Consider the following 27,038-nt stretch of genomic DNA (forward strand, 5'->3'; position numbering starts at 1 on the left):
CCTTGTTGCGGTTATTGTGCAACGAAAATGACGAGGAGAAGAACAGTTGCGGGCAGCTTTATCGCTCTTATCGCTTACATCGAACTTGAAACCTTGAAACCACATGCTTGAAACCGGCTGGGCGAGACATCGGGCGAGACAGTTTACGATTGATTGATAAGATTAATGACACTCGAAAGAGAGGTGACCAGAGACGTCGGTTTGAGTTCAGGATTCGCTTGGTCATTCAACGAGTAGAGTCTCTCTGGTGCAGATATTGAACCATAGTAAAGACCTTGAGGATGGCATCCCCTTACACGAAGTACCAATCTCCTCTGTCCGCTCGTTATGCGAGCCCTGAAATGTCCTTCGTGTGGAGCGAACAAAAGAAGTTCTCTACATGGAGACGACTCTGGGTTTTCTTGGCTAAAGCGGAAAAGGTAATTGTATATTCACCGGTGTTTCAGCACTCATTCTTGTACTCTCACTGAATTACGGGTTGGAATTCTGGTATCGTAAAACCTCAATCAATTCAGCTGCAACAAACTATAAAAATGTCTATTTCAAGCTCGGGCACAGTTGAGATGCTGCAAGGGCAACTTGCTCATGGCAAAAGCACATTTGTGGAGAAGGTTGGAAATATTTTCGCACTCAAGCAACACACCCCGTCTCCACCCCAGAGCGGCACTATGCTTCATCAACTACAACTTCAGTGGATCTATTATAAAATATAAAATCAAAGACAAATCAAGTTGCTTACACATTCTGGTTAGGTGTCCAGCATCTCGCTACTAAACTTGCTCTAACTTATATGTGCTGACTACGTCAGTGCTCGGCATAATCGCAAGTATAACAGCCACCATAAGAGAGTGACACCATCGGGGAAACCATTGGTGAGTTGGTGACACATGCAAGGTTACGTTGCTACCTTCTCGGCACCTAGGATAGTCGGAGGTGACTGAGCCATCCGGATCACAAGAGTGACTTGGCAGACCTTACCTAGCTCTAGTGGCACCCACGAAGTGCTGAAGACATATTTGGCACATTTTTCATCGAGAGCTTTTCTTTTCAGTCTCTGGGCATTGGAATAACAGATGAGCAGATCCATGAGATGGAAGCCAACATCGACAATGTCGATTTTGCGGCAGCTGTCGAGGAAGAACGTCTCACTCGGCATGACGTGATGGCACATGTGCACGTGTATGCCAAACTCTGTCCTCGTGCAGCACCCATAATCCACCTCGGAGCCACATCTTGCTACGTCGGTGATAATACTGTAAGCACACTCAACAATATCCTCGAAGTTGCCCTGTACAGCTTTTGGAGTGATAGGCATGCAGCAGGTGCAATAAAAGAAAGAAAATGATCAGTAATTAGTAAGCACTTAGAATTAATTGTGGTTCTGTCTGAGGTCCATAGTGACAGTTCTGCGCTGTCAGTTAAGTACGGTTGAGATTTTACTGCAAATGATGGAAGCCTAGCTGTGCAGGAGACTGAACGTAGCAACTCATACAGCCTTTGCAGCAGGGGCTGAAACCGGAACAAAACTGAAAACTGCTCGGAACACAATTTTTTTCAAGAACAGAAACCACAATTCACCATTGGCAATTAACCGTAACCTGAACCGAAAAATGTGATGTCGCTTACTGGTTCATATGAATCGGTTCAAGTGTGAAAACGACCAACTTTGGACCATGTTTGTATCACTTTACAACCCTGATTAGTGATGTTAAGGATTAGGATGGCACTGCACCAACCTTTCGGAGCGCAACAGATAAACATGTTAATTTTTGCCCCTTTGCACTTTGTAGCTTGTTTTGTGACATCCATGCAGCCTGCAGATACATCCCAGAGAAAAATATAAATACTGGTTCAGCAGCTTGGTAATTGCAACAGCTAATATAAAAACGGTGAATCCCGTAACCGTAACGAAAACCGCTTCAGAGTTCTGACAGTAAACCATAACCGAGCCGATATTTGTTTCCGTTTTGGTCCCTGCTTCACAGGTAGACACGTCGAAGAAGAAGAAAAAAAGTACTACAAAAATTTCCCAAGCACCCCATGCGATATTTGCTGAGGGTGGTTCTTCCTGTTGAGAAACACACCCACCAGTCATTTCTCCCAGTTTAAGCGCACTGTTTTTTCGCCACACACAGCTGAAATCCCCTCCGGACTATTACTCCGCATTCTTCCCGCTTCTTGCGTTCGTCTTCTCATTTCCTGACTACTAGACACGTGTTCCTAGTGCCTCCTTACATTGCGTTTGCACACGGCTCACACAAAGGAGCCTCAATTAGTCATTTGGTACACAGTGACGTTGTTAATGACTTAAAGGGGTTGCGACAGGTCATCCCACGTTATCCCAGGTAAACGTAAAATATGGCCTCTCGTTGTGGCACGTTGCCAGAACTATCAGATTTGGACAACTTTGGCATTTTAAATCCTTCCATAGAAAAGCTGTTCACCTGCCGAACGTAAAACTTCGGTTTTGTGTCCAGGGACATCTTTTCTGTCAAACAAAAATGTGAATTGTTTGTTTGTTTTTTTTCACTGAAGCTTAATTAATTTTGAGAGGACGACATCACTGAACTCAAAATTCAAGTAGGAAGTTCTGGGATTCAAGTAAACCTGAACTGTCTACATAATATATGTCCTTTGTGTTTACTGCCATAGGGTACCCAGACAAACTGCATAAATGTGCGCTTGGAATTAGGTCTGTGAGTCACCATGAAGCCCTTAACATTTAAAAACAACATCCAGGTCACGCTTTATAATCTGGATCCTCGCAACTATAATTCAGTTGCACTTGCGAAAACTGTCTCTAACAAAGTGACAATAATGCTCCTCTTTCTGTTTTGCTTGACAGGATCTTATCCTATTGAAAGAGAGCTTTCAGATAGTGCTTCCTAAAGTGAGTACATCCCATTTAGAGACTTTTTCATTGGAAGTAATGGCGTACATTTCCAGGTTGCTCGCTGTGTTCAAAGATTGTCAAAGTTTGCTACTAAACATGCCAGCCTTCCCACGCTTGGGTTCACACATTTCCAGTAAGTATTTCGCACTTGTGGTGTAAAGAATACCTTTGAGCACAGATAGCAACAGTGTCACCGCGTGAAAGGGAGTATCGCATCCGGAAACATGCGTGTGAGACCGATACGGTAATGTTTGTCACAGCTTCACTCCCAACTTGGCCAGGTTTCTCTTCCGAAAACAGGTTACATATTAGATAAACGAGTTTTAAAGATTCGCGCTCCCTCTGTAGCTGAGGTAGTTTCAGCGATCTTAATACCAGTGCGAGTTCTGATGCAACCATGTTGCACGGAACCACAGTGTTACGCCCCTGGCTCTACGACATGTCCGACGCCAACCATGACCAGCAGATGCCAACCAGCAGCCGCTCGATTGCCAACGGCCCTCCATCTGCTCCTTCATTGTCCGAGTTACATTTTCTCTGATTTCCAGAGATTGAATTCCACTCTCAACATCTGTCGGCTGCTCTTGCATTGCGTTTTATGAAACTGTACAGGAACAATTCGCGTCAGAGTTTCGGTGTTATTGTCAGCGTAGAGGAGGTGTCCCTCTACATGAGTCCCGACCGGTGGTGAATGTGTGCCACGGAGAGGCGATGATGGTGGCCGATCTCCGTGGCTATTTTGCGCAGAAGGTTCGAATATCCGTTGGCAGAATGGTGTTGTGATGAGTCGGGTCGCGCGGTGGGGGTCCTTTTCTGTTTGTGGTGTCTGCGGTTTCTTGCACGACGCACCCAAACAACTCCCATCGAGGACTGCCGCCGCCGCACACGCTTGTTTACAAACCACGACTGGCGTTTATTGGTCTCGTTCCAGGTCGGGTTCACCGTTTCTTCGGCTAGTTCTGTACTTTTACTCAAGCCCCGGGAAGGAGGAATTCCAGACGCACACACACTCGGTGCTGTCACTTGACACCTGCGACCACCCGGCCAGGGGTTCGGTGCCCTTCCCAATGTTCGGTCCCCAGACATAAACACTAACTGCTTTTCGCAGGAAAAAGGCCCTTTCAACGTCTAGACAAAGTACATGATGTAAAAGACAAATGCAGCTCTCTGCTACCGTACTTTTGGTTACATAATCCACGTTCGAAAACGTTTTCGAAATGCGCCGGAATCGGATTTGTGACAATGACCATACCTGGAAAATTTATACTTGAAATACAGATTTTGTCTGTGGAATCCAGAATTGCCCAACTCGTATGTTGCCAAAGAGATTCTCGGCGATTTGTAAACATTTCAGGTATTCAGTAAAATGCTCTTCATGGGCTACAGCGCCCAAATATTCAATTGTGACATCTAGGCAACCGTAAATTAAATTTTGCAAAGTAATTGCAAGGTTACGTAAAATGCGTAGCATGCTATAATGTCAGTGCAAGTCCCTAGACTGGTACATTGGCAGACATTGAGCTGTGCATTGCTTCGCAGGCCCGCTCAGCTGACAACAGTGGGAAAGCGTGCCTGCTTGTGGATACAGGACCTCTTGATGGACCTGCGCAACCTCCAAAGGGCAAGAGATGACCTGCGCTTCCGTGGCGTCAAGGGCACAACAGGCACTCAAGCCAGCTTCTTGCAGCTCTTCGAAGGTGACAACGCGAAAGTGGAGAAGCTCGATGAACTGGTCACCAAGATGGCAGGTTTTGAAAAGTAAGCCATACTTTGTGCAAACGTTCTAAGTCTCAGCTTACGCCGGACTGATTCGAGAAACGTGCCTCACCCAAATCTCATATGTGACTAAGCTGTTGGCTTTCTATCTTAACTCTGAACTGCCACTACACTGTTTACATTTCACCCAGGACCAGACGAGACAAAAAGTACACCGCAAGAAACTTTAGTTTGGCTAACCACCATGTCTTCGGAGCCCCTCAATTAGGGCTCTGTGAATAGTTAAAGTGTTGAATACAGATCAAATACGAATACCAAACTGAGTAATGACTTCAAGCAGCCCTGTTTACTGCAATGTGCCCATACAGCATATATAGGGCCTGACTTTTTCGGGTTTTATTTTTGGCCAAATTTGGGGGGGTAAATATCGGGTGATATTTTTCATTTGAAAATTTTGGTGTATTCGGGTTAAATCCCGTTACGGCATATTCTGTCGTCAGGAATTCGGGTGTATTCGGGTGTTTTTTTTGTTTTTTTTTTTTAATAAAAATTTGTCTTAACATGGAACTAATGTTTAGCAATGTTATCAAACTTTATTTTAATGCACGCTTATGAGTGTGCCACGCGACCCGGATGTTTTCGGGTAGATTCGGGTTAAACCTGAATTTTACAGATTTTGTTCGGGGGGTAAATATCGGGCGGATACGGGTTTAACCCTAAAAAGTCAGGCCCTAAGCATATACAACCACAGTTTGATAATCACGGAAATATGTAGGGAAGCATCAATTATGAAAGGATGAGGAATAAAGGTTGCCACTTCCACAAGATAATTTACTCTGAAACTTCAGTGCAGATGAGTGCTTTGTGAAATACCTCGAGTGAAGACAGTGTATTTGATGCTGTGTGACTGTCCCAGACTTAGGCTTTTCACATGATGGATGGACTCTTACGTCATGTCAGCAACATCCTGAGCTCAGTGGTGGATGTGAGAACGTAGCCAGTTGGGTGCAAAAAGCTACGCTATGCTCACATGGTATGCGATGCTATTGCGCTGGTCCCATCAGCTTAAGCCTGCCCTTTTATGTCGTAGCTGGTGGTAGAGATGCAGCGTGACATGTCTAAAAAATAATGTCCTTTTTGGGTAATTATAATCAGGCACCGATGCTGTCATTTGACCCTTCAACCTCCACCTTCTGCAATGCAAAAAAGGGCGTACACTGAGTACTCCTATCATTTCAGCTATCCTTCGCATCAAAGCTGCTTCTCTCTAATGTGACAGCGGTTGTTTTCGCTGTATGACAAATGTGATGGCTGGGACACCTCCTGTTGTGTTCACCAATGGACCCAGAATTTTGTCCTGGGGGGTGGGGGGGTGAGGCTCTGCAAAGGGGGGGGGGGATATTAAATGCTTTTCATGAAATATTGTGCAGTCTCACAAAATTTTAGGGGGAGTGTCCTCAATTTTTTTTTTTTTTTTTTTTTCGGGGGGGGGGTATGGATAAATCACTGGTGTTCACAACTACCGCTTTTAAGAAATTTGCTCGAGATACGTACTGGGGTGCCAATCAATATAATCATGCAGCGCAGATAGGCTACTTTGCTCGTGTTTGGAGAGTTTGATGGCAAGCGTTTCTGCCGTCACCACTGATTTGTGCGTAAGTATTCCCTCCCATGCAGCGCCTTTGCCTTTGCCAACTGGCAATCTGGGTGTTTACATTCTGCACAACACACATGCAGCCTTCAGTGTGCATGTCATTGGACTATCCTGGCAGGATATGAGACACGTCGCCATCTGGGGAACAGCGTGTCAACTGCTCTCCGCAACATGGCCATCTTGATTGTTTTGACTCCGGGAATTGCACGTTTTGCGTTATAACTTTGCGCTGCAGTGCTCAGTCACTTCGAAATTTACCATGATTGAATGTCCTCATGAGCTTTATATGTAGACCACACGATGTGCCCCCTGCATTGAGTAATTGGCGACCATGGCATGTCGGCGCAGGTAGACTTTTATAGGGTAAGACCCTGTAGTACTTTTGTAGTAGTGCAGATTTGCAACATCATGCAGATTTGAATTACCATTCCTCTCAGTGCAGGCAGTGTTATTACTTAGTTGAAAAGCCATTTCTTTTTACATTTGTGATATGTATAACTTGCCTGATAAACCCAATTTTTACCTGTAACAGAAATTTGACACCAGAATTCACCTGAATTGGAGACTGGTGTTTTCCACCCGATTTTTACCCTCCGAATTTGGCAAAGAATATTTCCCGAAAACCTCAGACTCTACTAATATCTCAATCAGACGAAGAGAGGTGACATATGCGAGCACAGCACAAAACCCACGCACAAGAACAGCAAAATGAAACCAACTCCCGATAGTGATTGCACACACACACGCAACCTGCGCGCATCGTGATTGATGATTTTGTGTGACGCTGATGTCACGAGCGCGGAACGCACCGGTACGATGCGTTCCTATTGGGAAAGCACTGCATGGATTTGCACGTAGATTCAGGTGATCTCGAATATTCGAAGATATTGAACTTATTCGAAAGCCACAAATATAAAATTGTCAAATCGAATACGAATACAGAAAATATTCGATTTGTATTGGAAATGTTGAATATTTGCAGAGCATTAAGTATATTGATCTCCATAGTAAAACCTGAGACCAGCTCAACTGCTGTCTAGCTGCTCTTTATGTAACATGTATATTGCTTCACACTGTTTGGCAGAGGTACTACCTGCGAAGAACATCTGGAGTTGAGAAACCATACACTTTTGTTCGACTGTGGGTGCAATTTTCTATCCATTCCCACTGTTCACAGTAATGCAATACCTCTTGATTTTGTTCAGAATTTAGGGATTGTTCCCAGAGCCCCACACATTCAGGGAAACACAAAATGCAAGAGCAAATGAACCTGTTTCCTAATTTCTTGTTGACGTGTGTGTGGCACATGTGATCTTGAAGGATCATCGTATGATTAGTGCAGGCACACTTCTCTCAGATTATGTTGCGTGCTCAAGAGACGAGACATTGCGACGTGCTCCAAGCTGGCATGGCTCCAAGACTAGTTTTGTGACGGAGTGCTATGGGGCAATGCACATGGGTTTGTTTTGCTCCGCAACAGCTGTGCAGCATGATTAGGAAAGAGGTCCATTGTTGTCTGGTTGTGCAATGTGGGCGGCCATGTTTTGTGACAAATTGTGTTAATTGGAATAAGCTAGACCAAACGTTCTCAAACTTTGTGAGCCCGAAAAAACCCCTATGCATAAGCATGCACCCCTATGTATTGACATGTGTTGACATGTTTGTTGGCGTAAAAGAAGCCCCAGCCTCTTCCGTCTGTGATGTAGGTTTCACTCACATTCGTCCAACTATTCGCAAAAAATCTCACTCAGAGTGACACACTGTGTGGTCTTCTCATTCAGTACCATACTTATTGTATTCTTCACAGTATAAACGGTAAAAGAAGCGGATAATTTCCTTGTGGAGCTTCCTCGTTTCAGACACGCGCAATGTGGCATACAAATGAAGACCCACCGCATATTTGCCATTACGTTCAGTTTGTAATGGTTAAGGCCCTTTTTCTGCTGCGGCAAATCCTGAGTTCCACAGCAGGGGACTGTGAATTCTGCATTTTTCCGCGGTAAAAGGCAAATTGCCCTAGTTCAGGCAGAAAATACTCTCTGTTAGCTGTTAGTGTGGAGAAACACGGTTACAGTTCCAAACACTTTTGTGACTTTTTCATAACAAGATACACTGTACCTTCTTCTGAGAGGGAGTGACGTTTCTTCACTGACTATCAAATTGTACTTGCTAAGTGACCTCTCTGCGTGTACAGAGTTTACTGTCACACAGAGGTACTTGACAGCTATGGACACCAAAGCAGGGGTCAGCATTTGCATTCCACTCCAGAATCCCAGAGAGTTGAGGGCTAGAGAGAGGAGTTAGAGGGTTGTTCCAGCACACAGATTAGGCCATATCACGGCCTGGTGGCCTTATCTGGTTGGCACATCTACGCTGTAACGCAAGTCGACCCGGTGCGAGCAAAGTCTGTTCATCTCGCGCATAAACTGAGTTATGCGCGTGCTTTCTGCAAAATTCTGCGCAAAACCTCATATTCCGCGGCAGACCCACAATTCCGCAAATTTTTGCAGAATCGCGGAATCGCAGAAAAAGAAGGGTCTTAGTAATGGTGGATGACCATCCGCAAAACCCTGTTTGAGAGCCCTTGAACTAGACCTACGACTCCATATTTTTTATTGTCTCTCCGTCTCATCGTTCCTATTGCCAATGTAGCGCACACCACTTTGAATGTTCCATTCCGTGCTGAGCTGCAAGGAACGTTATTTAGCTTGCACATTTTCTGAGCACACTGAATATACTACCTTCACTTCCATGCCTTCTGTGCAAATGGTTGATTTCGCTGTGGCAGATTCGCCTACGAATCCAAGGAAGTGTAGAGTTCAGGTACGCTGGAGGGCTTGCTCGCTTCTATGGAAAAATACCTCTCTGAACCCTCTCCATGTAGACTGGTCAGTGTTGCTCCCCTTCTCCCTGCATGTTCATTTTGGAGCTTGGCTCCAGAAGGACAGTTCCCTTTTACCTGTACTAGCGAGAGAAACCTAAAATTCCCTTTCTGGTAAATAGATAAATGAAAACTTTTGACTGTGTATGTCATCCCATTTCCTCTTTCTCTTTTCAGGAGCTTTATTATCTGTGGACAGACATATTCGAGGAAAGTGGATGTAGATTGCCTTTCAGCACTGGCCAGTCTTGGCAGCTCTGTGCATAAGGCAAGTAGTGTGCTGGCACTACTGCTCGACAGTTTTACTTCATTTACCTACCTTGATGCTGCCTAATTGCCATAGTATACATATACCTACAGCAGCACTTGTTTCAGCTAGATTGGGGAGTTTCAGAAGTGTTCAAATTAAAAATAGCACCGGATCCACAATAAATATGCCCTCATGCCTAATGTCCCTTATGTCTGTGTTCTCCATCTAGACCACTGTAGACAAACACCTCATCTCAAAATTCGACCATTTATTGTTTTGTGTCTTTTGCAGCATTTTCTTGTTGTGGCATTTGTTGTTGCTGTTGTGGCCTGTTTATATCCAATCGTTATGTCAGAGTTATTGTTATACAGGGTGTTTCTCCCTGAAGTGGTAAAAAATTCTATCTAACGACGTATTCATTGGAGAATTGTGAGACTTTCGGCAATTACCTTCTGGGAACTTTTGCCGCCATTTAGGAAGGCTCTGGACAATTTTTAATTGTGGGAAATTTATTTTTTTTTTTCAGTTGAACTTTGAAAATTGCCAAGCAAACCTCACTTTTTTTTTTAACAGAAATATGAAGTCCTCCAAGGATAACCACAGATCAACAAAAACTTTGCAGAGTATCGCAACAGAAATAGTCGGGGGAAAAAAACAATAAAATTTCCACTTTAGCTCCGCCTGCTCAATTTTAGCAAACAAGTGCCCGCCAGATGTGCGTCTAGAGGAGGAAGTGTCCCAGCCTTTTGCCTTCTTTGTGATAAGAGGGTTGTCAGGAGCATCAAGATCAAAGCGGAGGAAAGAAAGGTATAACAAGAGGCGGGAACCACTTCCTCCTCTCCCTGCATCTCCTCTGCGCTCTTCTTTGCGACTATCCTTGGAGGACTTCATATTTCTGTAAAAAAAAGTGAGGTTTGCTTGGCAATTTTCAATTTCAAGTTCAATTGAAAAAAACAAATTTCCCAAAATTAAAAATTATTCAAAGCCTTTCTTAATGGTGGCAGTTTTCAGAAGGTAATTGCTGAAAGTCCCACAATCCTCTGGCGAGTATGTTGCCAGTTAAATTTTTGATCACATTAGGTGAAACACCCTGTATACAAGCTTTCGCAAAATCGCCGGTCAGGATCACGTCAACGAATTAGAAGTATACAAGTACAGCGGCACTGAACATGCACATTCGTTGAGGGCGCAGAAGCATTTTATCTAGCTGTAAATTGTTCTCAATGAAAAGAAAGGAATCTTGCTTCTCGATTTTCACGCATTTTACCGTTCGCCGGGAGAATTCTGATTCGTATGCACGAGCGAAGCTTTTACTGCAATCATTATATCGATGTCTTGCTTACATGTACTTCAATGAGTGATCTGACAGGAACCAGCAATTTGATCGTAATATAGGAGTTATCGTTATATCGAAGATTGTAATATACAAGGTCGACTGTGCACAATAAATTAGTGACACTACCATCTTTAACCAATTTTCTTGACTTTTTTTGTCAATAAAGTGTTATATTGGCTAAAATATCACTTACTTCCAAATTGTTTCATTTCAACATGTTTTAGAAACCATTCTTGCTTTTGTAAAGTTAAAGGGAACGGAAGAGAATCTTAGTCTTGTGTGGTGGGAAAGGTTGTTGTGTGTCAATATGATACGTGCCCAGGTTCCCTTATGATAAAGGTCATGTTAGCGTGCCTGCAAATGTGATGAATTTTGCAATGATGGCTTCTATTAACTTTTTTTTGCTTCCATTTGTATGTTAGGTGCATGATGGACATTGTAGTTTATTTCTCATTTCACCATCACAGATCTGCACCGACCTACGGCTGCTTGCCCACATGAAGGAAGTGGAAGAGCCCTTTGAAAAGACCCAGGTATGGCCTAAGCCATAAATAGCTTGAGGTATACTAAGTGTTCAAAGTAAGCAGGTATAGTAATTTGAAATAGAGAGAAATATTACTATCAGGAAAAGACAAAAAGCATCGCAAATCCATTGGTGCAGTAGCAACAAGCATGTGACTGGCAGCTAGCTAGCACTTTGTCCGTGTACGAGGAATACGTATTGTGATAGCATTTGAAACAGCATGACAGGCAAATAGTGAGCACAGCATTAGTGAATAGCTGAATAGCCTAAAGGAATCAAAGCAGCCAGTATATATGGCGTGCCTTGCTCAATGCCATTCTTGGACGAGGGTTTATTATTTATGCTTTCAACGCCAAGTGGGACCTTGCAGCGGGAAAGCTTTCCAGCGTAAAAATATTCTTAACTTAGTGGGTCTCCTTTTGGTATTGTGGCAGGAGCAGCTACATCAATGTATGAGTATAGATTAGGCCTTGAGGATGAGTATAGATTAGTATTAGATAGAGGCCTTGTGTTTTTGAGCTTCAAGTTTTCTAAAAATTTGGGTAAAAATTGGGTGTTATTTCAGGAGACATCAAACAGGGTAAAATCGGGCAGTATCAGGGGGAAAAGTAAAAAAGTGCTTCTTACATTTTAGACAAACCTGAGATACGGAACGGCTGTGCCTTAATGTGCAGTTTTAGGATTTTCAAGTACCCCTGTTTGAGGTTGAATCGCCCCTTTGCCAAGCGAGTTTACAGGGTTCTTTGTGTTTTACCCAAAGTGACTGATGATGATGCAAAGTGGGGGGGAAATGGGTTTAACCTTAAATCACTGAGGCAAAAATACAGATTTACGTGCATCGACACAGCATACACACAGACTTTTGAATTTACGTAAGTTAATTCAGGTAGACTAAGTGAGGTTACTGGATGAACAGTACATAAATTTGTGTGTGGATGGACATAGTAAAACATACCTTGCTTTAAAATATGTAGCAATACTTGCCAATATTTCACGTTTTGCACCGCGCTACAGATACACACACATACACAAAACGCTTCATAATAGGGCTCCACCAGGGGTGACATGGGTGTACTATTTACTTCCTCACAATGATCCCAGCACCTAGAAAGGCATGTGGCACATTTCTATGCCCTGCAAACACATTGTGCTCATTGTTCTCATAATCTTACGCACATCGATCACAACAGATTGGTTCATCTGCAATGCCATACAAACGCAACCCAATGAGGTGCGAACGATGTTGTTCCCTCGCACGCCATCTCATGGCACTTGTGGCTGACCCATTGGCAACACATTCCACACAATGGATGGAGCGCACCCTCGACGACAGTGCTAACAGGTAATCTTGAAATTCCAAAATTGCGCGTATTTCAAGAAGGTTTATTTCCTGGCAGACGTATCAGTTTGTCCGAAGCATTCTTGACAACAGATATCCTCCTCAACACCCTGCAAAACGTCACCGAAGGCTTGGTGGTGTACCCCGAGGTGATAGCGCAGCACTTGCGTGAAGAGTTGCCCTTCATGGCCACGGAGACTATCCTGGTGGAGATGGTCAAGGCTGGAGGAAATAGACAGGTGTGTAAGCTTTCTTGTTGGATCGGGGGTGCTCAATTCGAGCTTTGGCTTCGGATATAGGTAAGGTACTTTGCTTCTCACACAGCCCTACCTTAGTTTAATCCTGCACCAAACCATTTGAGAGGATGTTACACATGACGTTACAACGTTGTTTATGTCAAAACCACGACCTACTAGATTATAACGACCATGTCCCAATCAGCAACCCCTATGAGGAGCCCGTCCGCACGAGACACCAGGGGCGCTACTCATCGGCACGCCACGATTGGACGATGGAAATTTGAATTCTGAACGCGCAGAAGCGTATGTACGACTACCGTAGCAGACGACTGCGATAGCTCCTATGAAAACGCGTAGAATGATGATGATAATCAACCTCAGAATGAAACATCTGTGGAACGTCCACCGCTTGTAGAGAAATACTAAGGTAAGCTGAAGTACACAGTATTGTAGAAGTTGAGGAAGCAATAACTGGGACGATGAGAAGAGCCACCGCTAGCTTCCTAAAAAGGCGCTGGGAAGGGGTACCCACGACATGGTCGTTATAATCTAGTAGGTCGTGGTCAAAACAAACAAAGAATATGGAGGGGTCTTCCACCGCCCTGTTAAACTTTATTCTTTGTAATTTCAGGACTGCCACGAACGCATTCGCGTTCTCTCGCATGAGGCTGCTGCCCAAGTAAAAGAGCATGGCAGGCCAAATGACCTGGTTGAACGCATTCGGCAAGACGCCTACTTTGCGCCTATTCACAAACGCCTAGATGCACTTCTTGACCCAAAGACCTTCGTAGGCCGAGCGCCTCAACAGGTAGGTTGTGCAATTTGTCACATACGGGAGATATCACATTACAGCGCTACCTCTCGAATTTCTCCCTGTATCTGTCTTGTGTGTGTAGTTCTTCTGAAACTCTACCCATTTCTGTAGGTGAAGCAGTTTATTCAAAGTGAAGTTGCAGAAGCCCTGGAGCCCTACAAGGACCAACTGGGTGTAGAGGCAAATGTTAATATTTGAGCTCCATGGAAAATTTAGATTCAACGAGGCAATGATGGCCAATAATATATTCATATTTGTATCCTGTTATAGCTTTCAATTACAGAGCTTTCTCTACAGTTTTTAAATTTTACCTGATCTATTTCCAATGACCATTAAAAACATTTTTCAACATTTGACATTCATTTATCTACTAGTATTAGATGCCCATTTAGGATACTGAGAAGAGCATCACCACCAGCAATGAGTGTGGAGTATCCCCCCTAGGGATGAAACTCCCCATTCATCATCTCGCAATAAAGTAGTTGTTGAGAAAAGCACTATCAGCTTTCAATAGCTTTCCAATAGTGACCAAGCTTACCCACCCACCATGTCAAGCGAATAGTACAAGCTTTCCGAAGGCAATCTGACAACTGCTGAGCAGGGAATATGCAACAATCAACATCTAAGTTTACTCTATCAGCTAGTTTACTATAAGCAATGTCATACTTGCAATACCAAAAGTAATTTTTATCGAGTATAGTGATAGACATTATGAAAGGTAAAGTTCTCGTTCCACAGAATCTTAAATGGTAATCGCAACACAGAAGGTGTATTCTTTTCACCTGCACTCCTTGGACCCGGTGTAAGCGGGCAGCATCTTTACATTCCTTTTGGAGAGTGCAATTTGCACCACTGCAAGTTCGCGTTCATTTAACAGTGCAAATTGTTCAGTTTCTGCACTGAGCCCTAAAACCTCTGCACCGTCTGTAGAATAGGTGCAAGGGTGCAGGGCAGAACAGACAGACAACACACGTACCAACGTGGTGTTGGAAAGTGCACGCATATTAGATGTCTTGATGAAGATTGGAAAGTCGTTGTCGAGGATGACCAAGGGCTATTACAAGTGTAGCAGGCCGTGGACAACGACAAAGATGGCCACGCGCCTGGAGCACCTGCCTCAGTTCCACCGGCGCAGCCGTGGAGATAGGCCGCCGTCATCGCCTCTCCGTGGCATACCATCATTGCCGGTCGGGACTCATGTAGAGGAACAACACTTCCTCTACATTTGGTGAACAATGAACACCATGTTTGGCGTAATTTGGCCATTCATCATCCTAAATTTTTTGGCAAACCAGCAGCGAACCATCTTTTAGCAGGCAAGTCGCATCGGGACCACTTTCCACCGGGGACCCACAGGGAGACCACAGCAAGCTCAAACCTGCTTCATGATGGTCCTCCGCAGCATTTCTCTGGCGACGAACAGCATACACGCTTTCATACCGGTCATGGTACTGTCGCCCACTCAGCGACAATCAACGCTCGGAAACAATCATTCAACGCACTCGACAAACACTCTGCGCACCCGGCAGACACCCAACACAATCAGCAACCAGTGAAGCACTCTGCATTCACATCTCATCACTGGAACCAGCCCGAATTGCAGCGCTCTTGTTCCCGCCATCTATCGACGCGGACCTCAACCACATGCAGCTCTCCGCTTCTGAGGGGGGAGTGATGTGGCGGCCCATGGAAGACGACGACGACGCGCCTCTGCTGCCGCGCGCTACTGCGCCTGGCAGCCAGTTCTACCAGCACCGTCCTAGCGTGAGGCCACGTCCATCTGCCCGGTGGGACATTCCATCATCGCCGGTCAGGACTCATGTAGAGGAACACCACCTCCTCTACATAAGTATGTGTGTCTTCAATTCAATTAATCGTTTATTTTCAAGTCAGCTTCTTTGCACGATCGCAGTAGTTAGTGCAGCTTCTCCTTGCATGTAGCTTTTTGCTGAAACTTTGTCGTCTTCGGACAAAAGAGTGGATAATGAAACACTGCTGCAATTAACCGTAGTGGCAGACGAGACTTGCACTTGTATTCAGTTCAGTATTAAGGAGTCAAAGCATGAAAACTGCAGTGTACGCTGTCGTAGAGACCATTCCAACCACGTTCAATGGCAATAAACTGCACCAACTTGCACTCTCACATTCTTTTCAGGCCGAGGAGTAGCCGTACTGGTCGGAAACCTTTCCATCATTTCCGTTGCACCCTCGCTAAAAAAGGTAAAATGAGGCAGCACCTTTTCTTCTGATAAAAAGAATGCTCCTACAGTTCCAGTACTACACAAGGCTTCACATCGAAAAGATGGAATAACTGTGGCCAGTCAGTGCCAGTGATATCTCTCCCTTCCTTCAAGTCTAGAGCCTGCAGTGTAGACACGGCAATATGGTCTGCTGCGACTGGAAACGTTGGCGTGCAACACTCTTGCGCAGCATTTATCTCTTTGTTCTCGCCTCTTTGGTATGCACGGGTATCCATGCTTGCCACAAATAAGTGTTAGTGCCTCTGCCGATGTCCCCTGGCAGCCTGCAGTGAATCCAAAATGGTGTAGAAGCGTGCCATCCCCTGCATTGTTGTTACTTAACTTGGGGGGGGGGGAAGGGTTTGCACAGGGCCTTGAAACTCCTTGAACCTGAAAGCTCATATTTCAAGGTCTTGGAATCCCTTGAATTTGAAGCCGCCCTAGAAAACCCATGAATTCTAGAAGCATTTCTTCAAGTACTACTATCATTTAACAAAACGTTTGGAACGTAAGTTTCATCATGCAGATTTTTTCCCACAAATGCAATGGATGCGGATATACTCAATATTCATGTGGATGTGGATACTTTTTTTTTTTTTTTTTTTTTTGAGAGAGGGAGATATTTATTGACACACCAAAAATAAGCAGTTTACAATAATCCACCTATTTCATGCCAGTTGATAATTAGCGGTTTGTCACGAGACAATTATGATCATAAGCAATGCCACAGTGGTTGGGTAGCGGATTAATTTTGCCTACCTGGGGGTTCTTCAACGTCACACTTCAATACTGAATGGGCTTTCATCCATCATAAGACACACCATATTTAATACGAGGCCTCAGTCAACGAGAGTTGGTCGAGGCATACCACAATTAGGGACGACACAGACCTGAAAGCCTCACAAGCCACACACGCCCACAAATTCAAATAACTCAGGAAAAAAAGGAGGTTTGATTCCTAGCATCAGCTCCTCTTCCCCCCCTCTCCCCCCCCCCCCCCCCCCCCCCCTCCCCTCGAGAGTTGTTTGAATTTGTACCTTGCCACCAAGCTGCTGGTGTTCTCGGCTGGGATCGAACTTGCAATCTTGGAATCAGTAGTGTGGTTCTGAATGGTGTCGTGGATCTTACATGTGCGGATACCACGCGGATGCAAATGCTTTCAACCATAGTATCGATGCTTTCCAATAGTCATAGATGCATCAACACAAAATACAGGCTACTCAAAGATGCGGACTTCAGCAAGTTGTTGAGAAAGACACAAAACATCAGCCAAAGGAGGCAGATACTTTCAGTTGCTGTGAACCATATGGCTGGAAGGCCAGTTTTAAATTTGTTATTGTTTTATTTCTATTGTTTTATTGTATTGATGTGTGTGTTATTCATGTGAAGATCGTATCCTTGGGATTTTGCTGAACAGCTTATTTTAATGGACATGAGGGCGATTGAGTACCTACCACTGCCTCTACTGTTCACACAGCCGATCGCTTCCACAAGATGACCATTCCAAGAGCATCACTGGAGGCCAGCAGAGACTCATCGTAGTTGAAACACACATCAAGCACAGCTGCTGAGTGGCCCTGGAGCTTGTTTACCAAGGGACGTGGACGTTCCACATCAAAGATGTGCACACACTGGTCCTCACTTCCCGACACTGCGGAACGTGCAATGCTTAAATAAGTAGAAGAGTGAATGCAGCTTGTCGATAAAGTATCAGTATGCATATTTGGCAGATGGTGTGTAAGATGGTCATGTCATGACAATAACCTAGTCTTTGAGGTATGTTTATAGTACGTTAGACTTCACATTTGCTTCCTAGTATTTGGGAGTCGAACACAAAGGACAAAGACCAAAAGCGGGGTGCATAAGGAAAACTTGGTACTCAACACTGAAGGCACACTAGAGAACATGTGAGCGGGTCCATTATGTGAGTAAATACAATATACTTCAAGGGCTCCCCACCACTGCCACATGTACAAGTAATAATTTATTATCAGCTGCAATGAACAATGTAGGAGTGAGGTTAGGAACTCTGACATTACCGACACATGTGCCAAGTCGAAAGGACATGATTGGGCAGAAGGAACTCCGCACCATGGTGGCCATACGGTGTTTGATGTTGAACTTCCTCTTAAGACTCAGGCTGCCGTCCCAACCTTGTACGCTGCACAAATGGGTCGGCAAATCAAATGTCAGTCATTGCTGTGGAAGACTGTACACTCAAGCTACGTAGCATCAAATTTTCAAAGTTTCACTACCACTACGTTTACTGAGGGAAAGTTACTGCCATACATTACAGAGTTAGCAGGCACAAAATGTGATGTTGATTGAGTTTCTTTTGCCCCATCAAAGGATACAGTTAAATCTTGATATACAACGAAATTTGCAGTACAGAAAATAATTTGTATTCCCTGCCTCAATTGGCTGCCATATTTCGTCAGACCTGATACAACGAAATATTCAGTGCAACGACATAAATCTTACCCTCGGGAGTTTTGATATATCGAGGTTCAACTGTATTTCCCTGAGCTGAAATGTGAACATGCAACAATCTAGGTACTACTACTACCTGTAGAGTGCAAGTACGTTGGCCGTAGCGCAGTTGGCAAGCACTGAGGGATTCCTTGCCTCACGGCTAGCCCACTGCCTCGCAGAAAGGCATGTGATAGGGCAATTTTCTGACACCAGCAGCCTAAAAAAGGGGGACACATGCAGCACATCACATGTAGGGGTAATTCTACCTCTACAGCAACTGTGTCCATCAAAACAAACCTCTTTCCCTTTGTGAGTTTCCCAGAAGGAATGTCAAACAGGTAGGACACAATATAGCCCTGAAATAAATTGTAAGACACCAGTATGAGTGCTTCTGGCATAAACAAAGTTTCAGGACTTAAATGGGAGATTATAGGATGCAGTGGAAAAATTGTGATACTGAAAATAAAACTTTTTTCATTTCTGGATGTAGGCAGCCATTGAAAAATCTTGGCCTTGTGGTTAGTGCACACCATTCATGAGCTTGCCCTCGATGCACAAAAGGAAGAGCCCACATTGTCATCCAATCACTTAAATTTTGCGTTTGATCCGAAAGCGTCTTTCATATGTCCACTCAAGTGGTTCTTCCAGCACTGTAAAGCCTGATGCTAACCCCTTCACAGACCCTCCTGGACCCTCCTCAGGTGAACTCGGTGATAATGAATCAAGAGGAGACTAATTTGTGCATAACAACGTCAACAAAGTGACGGGAAGAAATAAAAACGAATTACTTTGATGAAATTCTGCTGACAAGAAAATAATGCAGGGAGTAGCCAAATCAATTTTCAAGTCCAAATGTTTTACAGGGTTCAGTCCTACTCGTTTTACCAAAATAAAGAAGAAAGAGCATTGCATTTACTCACGCGGTCGTCACCAGCCCACAGCAGTTTCCCGCTAGGATCAAAGGTCATGCAAAGAACGCGGCCGGTTGTCTGGCTGCTGCCGCCCTGCATTACGAGCCCACTGTCTGTTTCACATTCTCATTATTGTATTGCCGTACCTTCAAATAGATGCCAGTGGAGATGTTCACAACTTGCACAAGCCCACGAGTATTTCCAGTCTAGCAGATAATATGGTCAAGGTAGCAAGAGTGTAATGAATGTAATATCTGAGAGTAAGCCTAAAAAATATCCTGTCAACAACAACAAAAAAAAAGAAAAAAATGCAACACTCTCCTCTCGTACTAAACATCCTGTATGCAGAATGAATTCTGCAAGTATGTACACAGAAGGTGAGCGATGGTAAGTTAATTTGTACTCTGACTGTACCCGCAGGTGTGCCATCTGCAACCTCAACCCACAGCAGCATCACCAAATTTCTATTTGCAAACAGCAGAACTGTGAAACAAATCAGAAAAGAGAACAATGTCATTCTGGACGATGGTTAGTTCTGAGCGCCACATGCTGTAGAGTCGTGTTTTTATAGAGCCTGCTTGGGAAACTAACGGGCATGGTGGTGCCTAGTCTTCGTAGCTAGTAGCTGTCGTTTCTCTTACCTGTAGACGGTTTCACCTACAAATTTCGCACTACGCAAACACAAAGGAATTGGGGAGAGAGACAGAGGAAAGACAGATAAGAGAAACGGATATGCTGGACACAGAAATGTTATTATCCTTGTGACACTTAGAGGGGAGCTGAAGAGGTGGGGCAAGGCTCCCAATCACAGTGCTTCATGGCTGCAAAATGAGGGTGGCCAGCACTCTGCGTGTCTCAGAACGACGACTTTCGAATACAGTCAAACTCCTTTAGAGCGAAAGCCTTTTTAATGAAAATACTAGTTGAACGAATTTTTTTCGGGGTCCCGCCACAGCCCCATAGTGCTAATGTATTTTTCAAACATTTAGTACGAATTTCTCTACAACGAAAATACCTTAATAACGAACAAAAATGCGGCCCCTTCAACATAATTTCCAACACATACAACGAAGTTCCGAGGATTATACCAAGTTTTTCTCTTGCGGCCCCCTCCTTAATGATCTACGTTTGCAAGCTTTGACCTTGGAAAGAGATGACGACATCATCAGAGGCTCCGTCACAAAGCCTCCCTGGACAATACCCGGTCACCTTGGAGTTCAAAGCCCAATCGACCTCCTTTCACAGTTGACCTGAGTTCACAGCGTTCAGTGCAGACCAGGGCAACAGCATTTACGAAGAGTCCATTGCCGCGGCAAGTTGTGCCATGGCAGACATGTCAGCGAAGGGCGGCGATGCCATCTCCGCACAAGCGTCCTCGAAGCGGAAGCAGTTTACAGTCGAGGAGAAGATTGCAAGTCTGCGTGTTTACTGTTCAGAAAACACAATGAACGCACTAGTTCAGAGAAGACTGACTTTTTTCGTGCGCAAATAAATGTGTTCTGTGAGTGCATACGAAGAATTTGAGTGGTCTCTCCCTTTTTGCTTTTATGGTTATCGCCAGGCGGACGGAGCGAACCGGAAATGTGAACAAACAAGATGGCGGACATCCTCTTTAACGAAGTGACCTTTACTACGAATTTTTTTCGCGGTCCCCTGAGCTTCGTTCTAAAGGAGTTTGACTGTATTCTTTTTCAGCTGCTGCCAGTGGAACAGGGAACGTGTCTTTGAATGGCTTGCGGTATTTCCTACGTGGGCTGTCTATTTCTCTCAAAAAAGCTTTGCCTTCACTTGGCAAAATTTTGAGTTCAATTCTGAAAACTAAACTTCCCACAAAAAAAAGGTAATGAAAACAGACAAAAGTTGCAGCAAAGAGTTCCCACAAGATAAATACCGTCACCTGCATCTTTTCCGGACAACTAGGTTTTTTTGTACGGGTGTGTGAATCCGAATATTTTAAGACGAATCGAATCAAATGAGGGAAAAAATTCCGAATACTGAATCGAATATCGAACATTCATGCAAAATTTACAATATGTGACTTTCGCACTAAAAGTTTCCATTTTGTGGCCCTTGGCTTTAGCGTAATTTTTCTGGCATTAACTGTCACTAGAGAGACATGCAATTCTTATGTTTAAAGCCTTATGTTTAAAGTTTAATTTTACATCAGAGTCCTTCCTGCTTTTCAGGTGAGTCTAAACTTACTGGAGTAGCTACCTTCATTTCAAAATTTTATGTCAGGCAGTAGCATGTTATATGGATGAGGCTGTAATTGTTTCAGACAACCACAGGCCATTTGTGAAACAAACGAATTGGCATCCTGCCTCAGCTTTGCCATGAACACCCTTTAGTTTCTTTGCACTCGCCCTAGGAAGTTGCACTGCTGAAATTTTAGACATAAAGGACATCTTTAAAACACCCTTCTTGTTCATGGGTTGTAGTTATTGTTCACGAGTCCTGACTTTTTAAAGGCAACCTCACAAACATCAAATTAAAGTCCCCCGTCGGCACCGCTAAACTGCATGTGGGAGGGGCGCCACCCCTTCCACACATGATGTCTACAAAACTAACTTTGGATAACGTTATCTTAAACTAAACACCGTCCCGCTTGCGTTGGTCCTGCAGCAAGGGCAATTTTGTAAAGCAGGCTTCGCCTCATGCACGGAAGCATCAGGTGAAGGCCACTTTCGGGTTGTGTCGTTCATACTCGTGGAATAGTCGAATATTTGAAATATCGAATGTTGGATATTCAATTCGCGAATCGAATAGTTCGAGCGTTTGACATTCGAATCGAATTCGAGCACTCTAATATTCGCACACCCCTAGTTTTTTGACAGGAATTATAGGTGAAACAACCTGTATATACACCAGTGCAATGGACAAGAGCCAAAGAAGTCTCTCCGTGAAATTTAGCAAGCATGCACCAACTGATCTCCCCAGAAACATGCATCCTGTGAGTTGTAGCATCACCTAATACTGGACAATGGCCTTGCCACCTGCTTGAGAACGAGTGCAAGGGGAAGCGGGAATCAATGGAGCAATAGGAGAGGAAAGTTGCTAAGTTGCTAAAGTTGCACTATAGCACAGAAGAGAGCACTGCCGGTGCTTGGTATTAGCTATACAAACTTCAAAGCCACTCCCATTGTTCTTAGTGTGGACAGGATCATTGTTTGGGTGTTCGAATATTTAAAAAATTAGAAACACACCTCAGACCTACTGTGTATCGCGTATACGCCTGGACTAGCTAGTACTGTTTGACCTAGCCTCTATCCTAGCGTTGGACCCAATCCTATTTGAGAAGTTGACACATTACACATGAAGTAGCACTACGCTCATGTTCAACGGCCATTGCTTTCAATGATAATTGAATACTGAATACCGTCTGTGTGGCAGGGGTATTATAACAGAAGATACATAGCACTCAAAAAACGAGGACAAATGAACACACACAGGTAGCATGTTTGTTTGTCCTGTCCTCATTTTTGATATGCATTACACATTTCATTTATTTATTTTGCAAACTGTGCACTGCCGACACTTGTTACCCACGCTGTAAATGAATGGGAATTTAGATGTGCCTTCATCATTTTAAATATAGCTAAAGTATAAATGCAACCTTGTTATTTCCATATGAAACACTAATCCATAAAAGCCAAACTAAACTAACTCTCACCAGCTCTGAACACCATGTGCAGGAACATACGATGATTTCCGGAAGTAACTTTACTGCCCTGCAAGTGGCGCCCTTTTTCTTTTCTCAAGATCAAAGCTGTGCAAAGGTGTTACATGCACAGTTCTACAGGGTGTTTATGTTTATCCTTCACAGAACTTTTATAAAAACGCTATGAGAGCAGCACAGATGTCGTTTTTGCAATTGAGTTATACGGCCAGGCAGACATCCTCAAGAAGAGAGTATGTAACTACAACATGACTATAATTACATCAAACCCATCAGCTAACTCTTTAATTAGGAAATTGGGGCAAATGCGAGATAGCAGAACAGGAGACAGCCCTCACTGAAAGCCATTCTATTATTTGAAAATCAAGAGTAGGATCATGTGCCATTAAATGTTCAACGCTGAATTCTCCCCTAATGAAAGAGTTAATTAACAAAGTCATTAGTGAACTTGTAGTTGCATACTTTCTTCGAGAGGATGTCCGACTGGCTCTATAACTCAATTTTAAAAGCAAGACCTATGCTGCCCTCATAGCTTTTTATAAAAATTCTGTCAAGCATAAAAATAAGCACTCTGTATTTGCATGTAATCAGCATGACCCCAGTAATCGTAGTGAAAACGGTGAATATCAGGGGGTCATAACAGCAAGTGGAATCCCTCCTACCTTACCCGTACACACACTATCCTTAAAGGTTCCAAGGATACCACAACCATATTGTTGTTCCCAGGCTGAAAGACACAAGACAGGATGGGGGCACCTGCAGAATCTGGAACTGTACGAACACACAAACCCGTACGGGCATCCCACAACTTGACGCTTGCATCCAGCGAGGAAGATACCAGGAGGTCATTGGCCTGAGACCATTCAAAGCCTGCAGACGAGAAGTAGACAGAATTACTGAACGAACTCTCAGTCACGGTACCACCTCTGATGTGCAATAGACAGACCGATCAATGTCCTTTTGCTTCCACCCAACTTGTCTGTTATGCTGCACTTACGGCAGGTACGTAAATGATGGAAAACCATAGTGATCACAAAATGGTGTCAGGTGCCTCTCTTAGAGTCTATACCCTGAAGCTATCGTACTGTTACAGTATTATTATTCCTTAATGAATGTCTTCTTGTGGGTCCTTCTTAGTTTGACAGACAACTTTTTTGTAGACTTCTACTAACAGCTGCTGAACTACAACCATTGCATTTCGCAGAATCAGCTTTAGAGCTTTGCTTTCTTTCTTCTGTAATGTTCATGAGAACTAACTGTGGAAAATAATGAAAGTAAACGTCATAAAACTCGAGAAGAAAAATATGTTCTACAATTTCCATCATGCGAAGACAACTTATTCGTTTTATTTTGTTTTGTTTTGTCACAAATATTTTTGAAAATGATGGAAGCAGACACAGTGTAAATACACAATCTCACTAATTTGAAATTCTGGATAATTTGAACTGGTGCTGTGGTCCTGTCAAAGTCATGTATACTTAAGTGGGGGGAAAACTGCCCAGTAATTTGAAACCATGAACGTGCAGAATGGTCTATTTTAACAAGATTGCCCAACTGCACTCCACTTTCCACTATGCATCGAGTGAGGGACCACTGAGATCACTCTATGGGCAACAGGGGAAAGAGGGAAACTGGGGAGCTGCACAGACAGCTCACCTACTTACATAGCGTACTAGACTTTCCACTGACTACCAGGCAAACCGATAGCACCGATAACAAAGGGAACTACTGCGTGCCACACTGTGTTGACACTGCCACCACTGTGTTGATCACTTTCCTTTCTCCTAATGTTCAGTGCTGTCATACGATTTGTTGGTCCTTCTCCAGCTCTACACACTACAAGTGACTCCGGCACTCACTCGCACTGTGACGACTACCACCGTGCTACACGAATGGCCCGTGCTCAACATTTGGGTGTCCAAGTTGGAGTGCATTAATTGTGCAAGTACGTTATATGAAGCAATAAAGTAAAAAGTTCAGTAATCACATGTGCAACACTTACTGGTGATGCCGTTTGAATGCCCTTCAAGCACCCGCAGGACAGATGGTGGGTTTAAGCCGCAGATAGATAATTTCCCATCCAGAGAACAGCAGGCCAGTAGGAACTTTTCATTATTTGCAAACTTGACAGAGGTCACTGAAACACATTTACATGCTCACCTTACGTGTGGGCAGGATTCTATTTTATCTGCTCACCTGCATCCTTATGCTGATCAAAGATGTGATGCATTCCAGCAAAGGCATAATTCTCAGAAATGCTGGTGCCTCCAACAATAGCTCTGGATATGACACACCTTTCAGTTGTCAGCCAAGAATGACATACTCATGTGGCAACAAAATGTATAAAATACAAATTAAACTGAGTTGAATTTTAGCATCAAGCACAAACAGGAGTAGCAAGCAGCACTGAGTTTCTTGGTAGCATGACAGGTGCAAAGGTAATGAATATAGTAAACCCTCGATTTATGAACGGCTAATGTTCCTGGAAAATTTTTTCATAAATTGTGGTTTGAAATGTGGAAGTGCCTTGTTCCAGAAGGTGCTGTTCATAAAGAAAGGGAATTCGTAAACCAAGCATTCGAACACCAGTATGCATCCACACGTTCCCCTTCAGCGAATATTTTCCCATCTACTCAAGTAGTGTTACTTCTATAAGTGGTGAATGCCATGCCTCTCCATTGCATATGTTAGACGTTTGTGTGCTAGACAATCCTCATACTTGTATTGCAGCCAAAAGAACACGGATAAAGACAAGGTGCAACAAAGACAACTATGTATACTATCAACACAACAGCTTTAATGTTCCTGTATGAAATTTATAAATATAATTTATAATGTCTTTGTCCGTGTCGCTTTGGCTGCGATACAAGTACGAGTATTTACCAACTATCCCGCCATTACCCTTTAATGCTATACAATGGTGTGGTATTGTTGAATCAATCAACAGGTCTTAGCACAAACTGTGTATCTTTCCATTGACTCGCTTTTTCCTTTCACAACCACGGATGAACAACAATCAGATGTCTTGATCCTCCTCATACTTCGAGCAGTTACAATTCACTGGTGCCAAGGAGCTTGCCCTGAACAAACAACATTGCTTAATACATTTCTACCGAGCTACATGATGCGTGCACACATGCCCTTCTCCTTCTTTGGGTGATCACCACCACTAACAATGTCTGTTAGTTGCAAGCACATGGAAATCCCATCAAAGCAAACCATAAAAGAAAATTTCACTACAGTGAGTTTAGTCATTGCACCTTTAGTCATTTTGAGAGACATGTTACAATACTTCAATCATCTCAAACCAAAGCTGTTAGGTGTATCGTGACAAATTATGACGCGGAAGTTCTCCAGGTTCTGGTACTGGCCTCTTAAGCAAGAGTTGAGCTTTTGGCGCTGAGGTTAAATAGGTGTATTTAATAGTTCACAAGCACATCAATATGCAGTATTCATCATATTTCACTTTTGCAGAAATCCCTTTGCATAGACGAAGGGATTTCTCTCAAAGGGATCACTCCTGTATTCGTCCTGTGTTTCCCCTCAAACTCAACGCCCCCCCCCCCCCAATGTTAACATCAAATACATTCGTTTCTCCCTAATCTTTACATATGATTGCAAAAATGGACCAATGCACCTGCCTCTACTAGGAAACTTCGTTTAAATGATCCTAATAATATACAATGTATTCCTGCCCCTGCCATAATCTTCAAACGAAATCAGAATGGAAATGTTCTAGTTGTAAAACTCAATATTCTGAAATGCACTAGACTGTTCATACAAAGTGGCTTCTGCATAACTACACATTTGTTGTAACTTCATGGCACAATTATTGTGAGACTCAAACTAGCACAGCGTATGATCATCTATCGATTGGAATGAAGGGTCAATGCAGGTTGAGAGCATCATTTATCCAGCTTCGTGACTCAATCTTATAAAAACATCAACTTTACTTTAATGATGATGACTGTGGAGTTTCATCGCCAGGTGTGATACTCTACCTGGGTTGCTGGTGCATTTTCAATTGCACCAGCAAGACTTTTTTTTTCCAGTATGACCACAGGTTTGCCTAATGGCGAACTTCCAAAACCGAT

The 27,038-nt window shown here is 43.6% G+C and overlaps 2 protein-coding genes across 2 annotated transcripts in view; one reads left to right on the top strand and one right to left on the bottom strand.

The window, feature by feature from the left end:
- Nucleotides 1-14,001, top strand: LOC135391365 (adenylosuccinate lyase-like). Its single transcript, XM_064621619.1, has 11 exons — nucleotides 1-419; nucleotides 1,052-1,255; nucleotides 2,846-2,890; nucleotides 2,947-3,026; nucleotides 4,433-4,651; nucleotides 9,322-9,412; nucleotides 11,198-11,263; nucleotides 12,444-12,595; nucleotides 12,651-12,831; nucleotides 13,463-13,639; nucleotides 13,757-14,001. The coding sequence occupies exons 1-11, from the start codon at nucleotides 282-284 to the stop codon at nucleotides 13,841-13,843; spliced, it is 1,440 nt and encodes a 479-aa protein (XP_064477689.1). The 5' UTR covers nucleotides 1-281; the 3' UTR covers nucleotides 13,844-14,001.
- The window catches only part of LOC135391366 (WD repeat-containing protein 13-like), a 25,097-nt gene continuing 10,674 nt past the window's right edge, over nucleotides 12,616-27,038 (bottom strand). Inside the window, exons 6-15 of the mRNA XM_064621620.1 lie at nucleotides 25,141-25,223; nucleotides 24,947-25,081; nucleotides 23,648-23,814; nucleotides 19,415-19,474; nucleotides 19,278-19,361; nucleotides 18,655-18,713; nucleotides 18,452-18,574; nucleotides 17,925-18,046; nucleotides 17,340-17,536; nucleotides 12,616-12,814 (exon numbers count right to left, since the gene is read on the bottom strand). Of these exons, the coding sequence (XP_064477690.1) occupies nucleotides 17,355-17,536; nucleotides 17,925-18,046; nucleotides 18,452-18,574; nucleotides 18,655-18,713; nucleotides 19,278-19,361; nucleotides 19,415-19,474; nucleotides 23,648-23,814; nucleotides 24,947-25,081; nucleotides 25,141-25,223 (1,015 nt within the window). The 3' untranslated portion in view covers nucleotides 12,616-12,814; nucleotides 17,340-17,354. The remainder of the gene's footprint in view (nucleotides 12,815-17,339; nucleotides 17,537-17,924; nucleotides 18,047-18,451; nucleotides 18,575-18,654; nucleotides 18,714-19,277; nucleotides 19,362-19,414; nucleotides 19,475-23,647; nucleotides 23,815-24,946; nucleotides 25,082-25,140; nucleotides 25,224-27,038) is intronic.

Source organism: Ornithodoros turicata, chromosome 4, assembly GCF_037126465.1.
Source record: "Ornithodoros turicata isolate Travis chromosome 4, ASM3712646v1, whole genome shotgun sequence".
Taxonomy (NCBI): domain Eukaryota; kingdom Metazoa; phylum Arthropoda; class Arachnida; order Ixodida; family Argasidae; genus Ornithodoros; species Ornithodoros turicata.

Excerpts from the sequence above, each read along its gene's own strand:
- LOC135391365 (XM_064621619.1), top strand. The coding sequence starts at position 282 with ATGGCATCCCCTTACACGAAGTACCAATCTCCTCTGTCCGCTCGTTAT. Across the intron at positions 2,891-2,946 it reads TTCAGATAGTGCTTCCTAAA|GTTGCTCGCTGTGTTCAAAG; the intron begins GTGAGTACATCC and ends GTACATTTCCAG. Across the intron at positions 12,596-12,650 it reads CTCGACGACAGTGCTAACAG|ACGTATCAGTTTGTCCGAAG; the intron begins GTAATCTTGAAA and ends ATTTCCTGGCAG.